Source organism: Neophocaena asiaeorientalis, unplaced genomic scaffold, assembly GCF_003031525.2.
Source record: "Neophocaena asiaeorientalis asiaeorientalis breed wild unplaced genomic scaffold, Neophocaena_asiaeorientalis_V1.1 scaffold132, whole genome shotgun sequence".
Classification (NCBI taxonomy): Eukaryota; Metazoa; Chordata; class Mammalia; order Artiodactyla; family Phocoenidae; genus Neophocaena; species Neophocaena asiaeorientalis.
This window is the reverse complement of record NW_020173393.1, coordinates 2,457,108-2,464,087: the sequence shown is the minus strand read 5'-3', so window position 1 is coordinate 2,464,087 and position 6,980 is coordinate 2,457,108. Positions and strand designations below refer to the sequence as shown.

General features: G+C 48.3%; 1 protein-coding gene across 1 annotated transcript in view; it reads left to right on the top strand.

Moving 5' to 3' along the window:
• The window catches only part of CCN5 (cellular communication network factor 5), a 12,575-nt gene extending 10,007 nt beyond the window's left edge, over positions 1-2,568 (top strand). The window contains exon 5 of the mRNA XM_024746864.1: positions 1,603-2,568. Within this exon, the coding sequence (XP_024602632.1) occupies positions 1,603-1,823 (221 nt within the window). The 3' untranslated portion in view covers positions 1,824-2,568. The remainder of the gene's footprint in view (positions 1-1,602) is intronic.
• The last annotated feature ends 4,412 nt before the right edge of the window (positions 2,569-6,980 follow it).

Below are 6,980 nucleotides of genomic sequence, written 5' to 3'. Positions count from 1 at the left end.
GGCGGTGGTGCAAATATATAAGTTTAAATCATACACAATTAAAAATAAAACTTGGTGGCAGAGGGGGGAGGGGAAAGGAGGGTTAGAACACTTGAAACAAATTCTCACATTTCATAGCAGAGGTATAACATAGACCTATATTATTATAATATATATATTATTATACTCATTATATAGTGATACATATTAATAACATTTATATAATACAATTTAAATATTATATAATATTAGTACTACATTATTATTGGAGTTTATCAAAAGAGGAACTCAAAACCGAGTGAAGCAAGGTGGTTGCCTCTGGGATGTGGGCCTAGGGGTAGGCAGGAAAGACAGTGACCTCATGCTATAAACTCTTCAGTTATAGGATTACGTTATTGCTATGTTACTGGGTTTTTAAAAAATTATTATTACTATATGAATTTAATTTTTGAAGGCAACCGAAAAGAGGGCATTGTTTCCATAGAAGATGGCGCCACACGAGAGGCGATAGAGCATGGTGGGTGAAGCATGGAGTCTGCCTGTGTTCTAAGCCCAGTTCCGCTACTTCCTAGCTGTGTGAGAAGTTACTTAACTTCTCTGTGTCTCAGTTCCTCCAATTGTAAAATGAGAATGAGAGCATCCATCTCATAGAGCTGTTGTGAGGCCTAGATGAGTAAATACAAGCTAAGCAGTTATGACGTGCCTGGCACACAGCACTCAGTGTATGCTGTTATTATCCCTACAATGGAATATGATACATCTGTTTAAATACATAGGAGAATGCCAGGGAGTTAGCCTTATGTATAAAAAGCAGGATATGACACCGTATACACAAGTTGATCTCCGCTGCGTGTACGCACGTGTGTGCGTCTATAGCTACACGAACACGTATGCGTCATACAATGCTGCATACATGTATATAACAGAGAGTTTTTCAACCCGGGCACTAGTGACATCTGGGCCAGGTAATTTTTGGTTGTGAGGGGATGTCTCGTGCGGTGTAGGATGTGTAGCAGCATCTCTGCTGGATTCCAGTAGTCCCCACCCTTACTTGTAACAAAAATGTCTCCAAAGGTTGCCAAATATCTTCCAGGGGGCAAAACTGTCCCCATTTAAGAGCCACTGGTTATAAAGGACTAGAAGGAAGGATACTAAAATATTAACAGCACAGAATAAGACTGGAGGAGAAGGAAAAGCTAGACCATGGGAGCCCACCACCTTGATCCAGACACGGCCTCACCATCACCAGCATCCTTACCTCCAGGTCATGGTACCACCACACACACGGGCCCCAACCTCCTTCCTGTAAGATGCTACTTATCACAGAACTTGTGGAGGATACAGCAGTGAGAAAGTCACCATTTACTGGGAGGCATCATGGCCAATGCCATCATAGTTGCCTAATGAGCAATAATTATGAAGTGCTTGCGAATACCAGGCACTGTGTTAAGCGCTTCACCTCCGCTATTTCATCCAATCCTTCCCATCAACTATTAGGAAATTTACACAGGAAGAAACTGAGGCCCAGAGAGGTTAAGCAACGTGACCAAGATTGCATCGCAAGCCAGTGGGTAGATTTGTCTGCCTAACCTTGCCGTGCTGACCCCTCTTTCTCTCCCCCAGGACCCCAGTTTTCTGGTCTTGTCGCTCCCCCAGCCCCTGCCGTCTCCTGCCCAGAATGGAGCACGGCCTGGGGCCCCTGCTCAACCACCTGTGGGCTGGGCGTGGCCACCCGGGTGTCCAACCAGAATCGCTTCTGCCGCCTGGAGACCCAGCGCCGCCTATGCCTACTCGGGCCCTGTCCACCCACCAGGGGCCACAGCCCATGGAACAGTGCCTTTTAGAGCCAGACTGAGAATGGAGACTCAGTGTCACCCGCCCGCCCAGCAAGCAACCTGGGCTGCAGGCAACGGTCCAGCTTGGGTCCACCATCCAGGCCCTGGAGGATGAGAGTGTTGCCAAGCCAGCTGGTCCACCTGGACCCTGAGATGCAGCGGGATGCATGCCCTAGTCCCCCTTTCTCTAACTCACAGCCTGGGAGAATGGCCAGGTTTCTTCTGGTCCATTCACAGCCTTTATCAATGATGCGCACGGGCTAGCTTTCCAGAGATGGGGCCACCATCTCTCCCTTAATCATTAGACTGAGGCAGGTGCTGGGCTGGATGGGCTATTTTTCTGGGGTTATGCTAAAGAGGTCACAGATATTCTGAATCTCCTGCTTCCTTTCCTGGAGCGATGTAAGAATATCCCTGAATATGTGCCTATGTGTCAAGCCTGTGCTGTCTAAGAAAGCCCTCCCCACCCACCATGGGCAGAATTCAGGGGCTGAATTCTTTGTAAAAATCACAAGGTGAAATCACTCTGTCTTGAAGAAAGTCAGAAAACAGGCCTTAACTTGACCCATTAAACCCAACTTGTATTAGTAAGAATTAACCTTTTTTGAGACTCTGCAATGCACCAGGCCAAGCCAGACATTTCATACGGGTCAGAGCTTGGAAATATTTTTGACTAGAGAGAAGCAGGGGATGATGAAGAGTACCTTCCCGAGACTGGGGAACACGGCCTGAAATAAACCAACCCACGTGTGAAGTTCCGTTTGACGTCTCATGTTTTATTGTTTAAAGACAAAAAAATCCCTACATACAAATTTTATATCCTCTTTGGCGGTCTACCTGTGTTTGTTTAAAAATAAAAACTATGTTTTCATCAGGATCCAACCAGGAAATTAGAAAACACTCTTGGTATTTACCAGGATTGCTTCTTATTTAAACTAATTCGATTGAGGGGTGAGGCACACCCAGTTAAATGCACAGGTCTTTTATTTTTATCTTTGGCCGCGTTGGGTCTTCGTTGCTGTGTGCGGGCTTTCTCTAGTTGCGGCGAGCGGGGGCTACTCTTTGTCACGGTGCGCGAGCTTCTCATTGCGGTGGCTTCTCTTGTTGCGGAGCAAGGGCTCTAGGCGTGCAGGCTTCAGTAGTTGTGGCATGCGGGCTCAGTAGTTGTGGTTCACGGGCTCTAGAGTGCAGGCTCAGTAGTTGTGGCACATGGGCTTAGTCGCTCCGCAGCAAGTGGGATCTTCCAGGACCAGGGATCGAAGCCATGTCCCTCCCCTGCATTGGCAGGCAGATTCTTAACCACTGCACCATCAGGGCACAGGTCTTACTGGTTTCATGAGTCTTTACAAATGCACACACCAACACCTCAGTCAAGGTGTAAAACATTTCCATCATCAAAGGAAGTTTTCTCGGGCTGGATCATCCTCTCCGCCCTCAAAGGTGATGTAGCTTATTCTTGAACTTCATGTAAATAGAGTCATACGGTAAGTATTCTTTACTGAATGACTTCTTTCCCTCAGTACCGGACCTCGGGGTGGAGAGGCAGAGGGAGGGCAGAGCCCAGAAGCTGGGACCAGAAGGTGAAAGATGGAATCACAGCAGGGCTGTCTGCTGGGAGCAGGGGCCACCACGGAGATACAGCCGTGTGCCTGACAAAAGGCAGATGGAGATGGGGAGACAGATCCTGGCTTCTGCTCTCTCCCACCCCCCAGTTCCCAGAAGTGCCTCCCATTGGTCAAACCTACTGGGAAGACCTGGGAGGCCAGGAATGCAGTGCTCTAAGGTACAAAACAGAGCCGGGAAGGTCGATTCCCAGCACACAGGTGGTAAATGACCTGCTCTTCAGTACGGTGGCCTCCAGTACTTCGGTCAGGTACCACCTCCTCCGGGTACCCCAATTTGAGAATCACAGGCAGCACTGGAGCCATTTAATCTTCACAAAATAGAACTAACTCTAGTTCACAGATGAGGAAGCCTAGATCTGGAAATGTGATCTGTCCAAAAGCTGGTTTGCAGTTGGGGTGGGATTTTAGTCCAAGCCAGGTTTATCTGACTCTCCAGGCTCTCTCGCAGGCTGAGTTTTGGTGGGTTTGGTTCTGCAAGTGTAAACTTTGAACACGCTGCCCGGAACAATTCTGAAATCACCCTGAGAGCCAGGATGAGAACAATGAACTTGCCCTGAACTATTCCTACGTGGGGGCTCTCTCTGCAAAGAGCTCTACCCACATAATCACAGGTTGCCCTTGAAACACCCCTAAAACAAAGTGCTGCTGATATTCCCATTTTAGAGGTGGGTAAACTGAGACTCAGAGTGATTAATGAGTTGTCCTAGGGTTGTGCTGCTGGGCTCTGGGCCAGGTTTGCTGTAAGGCCCATGACCTCACTCCTGAGAAGCTGTGAGCAGAGCCATGAAGAGTGGCCCCAGACAGCCTGCCCGGTCCTGGCTGGTTTCCTGCTGAGATCTCAGGCAGGGTACTTAACTTCTTTGTGCCTCGGTTTCCTTTCCTCTAAAATGGGGATAACGGAAGTACTCAACACAGAGGGCTGTTGAAAGTATTATGTGGTTTAAATAAACATTTTAGCTATCATTACCTTGACTTGACCTCCTAGTGCTTTCGCTTTTTCATCTGTAAAATGGGCATAAATAGTAATGTCCACCCTGTAGGGTCGTTGTGTTGAGTGAGTACCCACCACGTAGGGGTATTGTGAATGTTAGGTGAGTGATTCCTCTATGACCACTTGAAAATAAGCTATTATTATCATCCTGTCTTGATAATTCTTTGCAAGTCAGAGACTAATGTGAAGGCAAAGGCTGGGAATCTTCTTGTTTGTGAAGAGGGGATGGTGTTGGGGACAAAGGTCACCAGGTGAAACTCAGGCTACCCCCACTGAAGCCAGAGCCAGAGGGACCCGGCCCAGCCATGCCCCGTTATATTTGTTAGTTGCATCCATGATATTCAAGTAACAATAATGCATTATTTCTTGTCACTGTATAATATTCCATTGTGTAAATAGAGCACATTTTATTTACCTATTCTACTTTCAATGGGCATTTGGGTAGTTTCCAGTTTGAGGCTATTATGAATAAGGCATGGTGAATATTCTAGTGTATGTCTTCTGCTAGGTATTGGTAAACATTTCTGTTGGATGTGTATCTAGGAGTGGGATTGCTGAGTCAAGGCCTGTGCTCTTTCTCTTGGGTCAGATTATCTCTGAGTATGATGGAGGTCTCTACACATAATAGGTGCTCAATAAGACTTATTGCAAAACTAATAAAAATGAGAGCTAACCTCCATTGAGTGTTAACAATATACTAGGCTCTGTTCCAAGCATCTTCTATGTAACGACTCACTTGACCCTCACAATAACCCTCTGAAGTATAATTATGTCCATTTCACAGATGGAGAAACTGATGTACAGAGAAATTAAGGAAACAGCCCAAGTGTACACAGTTCAAAGCTGGCAAAACCAGGATTCAAACCCAGAGGGTCCCGCTCCAGGGCCCCTGCTCTTGGCCACCAGGCTATACCGAAGGCAGTCACTGCCATGTTCAGAGGTAAGGCCCACGGGAGTAGAAAAGAAGGAACAGAAGCAGATGGGATGGGACTTCCCTGGTGGTGCAGCGGGTAAGACTCCATGCTCCCAATGCAGGGAGCCTGGGTTCATCCCTGGTCAGGGAATTAGATCCCACAGGCACGCCACAACTAAGAGTTCACATGCCACAACTAAGAAGCCAGTGAGCCACAACTAAGGAGCCCGCCTGCCACAGCTAAGACCTGGCACAACCAAATAAATAAATAAATAATTTAATTAAATATTAAAAACAAAAGCAGCAGACGGGAAGAGTCAGCAGGGCCTGACCACGCCTGTGAGATCTCGTTGGAAGGATAAATATGATCGGCAGGGGAAAAAAGAGGCCAAACACATCCCGGGGCTTTCTGCTGGGGGATGGGGAGGGTGGGGGGGCCATCGTCAGCAACCGGGAAGAGCAGAGGTGAGCCCCCATTGGTGGCAGATAGGAGGGGCGTGTCCTAGACATCCTGAGTTCAAGGAGACAGTAGTGATCCAGGGCAGTGTGGCCAGAGGCAGTTGGAGATCATAGACGGCACAGGTCTGGACATAGAGAAAAGGGTTCAGGCCGAGAATGTGGGTCACCTGGACAGAGGAGAGGAGTGGATAATCACATTGGCCCAGTTGGTTTAGTTATGGAAATAGCACGCACGTGTGTGTTTGTGTATAACCTCTTACCACCCTCCCCAGCTCCACTGCGCACCCCTGGCTGGGGCCACCGTCATCTCTGCCCAGATACCTGTGGGAACTTTCTCCTGCTCATCACAGGGGGTGCCAGAGGGATTCTGTTAAAAACCACACCGGACCATGCCGCTCCTTTTCACTCCAAGGAAAGCTAAAGGCCTTTGCGTGACCTACAAGCCCCCCGCTCTTGCCCCTGTCACCTCTCTGCCCTTGTCCTCAACTACCCTCTCCCTGCTCTGACCTCACTGGCCCCCTTCCTGTTCCTCAAACACACCAGACTTGCTCCCACCTCAGGACCTTTGCACGGGCTGTTCCCTCTGCCTGACATCATCTTCCCCCGCGTGGCAAATCCCCTTGATCTCTTTCAAGTCTGACTCACAAGTCACCATTTCACTGAGAACCCACCCGAGCTCTTCCAATACCCTTGATGGACTTAGCACCTTTCAATGTAACTTACTTACTTATAACATTTACTATTTGTTGCCAAACTCCACGAGCGGTGGGAATTAATTTCCGTGCTTTGTTCACTGATGGATTCCCAGGACCTAGAACAGTGCCCAGGACGGACCAAGCCCAATCATTATTGAATGAAAGAATCTTGCTTTTCATTAAAAAATGTTTACGTATTCATTCAGCTGTGCCGGGTCTCGGTTGCGGGATCTTCGTTGCTGACTGGGGGATCTTTTGTGGCTCGCAGCACCTAGTTCCCTGACCAGGGACCGAGCCCAGGCCCCCTGCATTGGAAGCGCAGAGTCTTAACCCCTGGACCACCAGGGAAGTCCCTGTCTTGCCTTTAAAAAAGCGATTCAGGGGGCTTCCCTGGTGGCACAGTGGTTAAGACTTTTCCCTCCCACTGCAGGGCGCAGTGATTTGATCCCTGGTCGGGGAACTAAGATCCCCCATGCTGTGGGG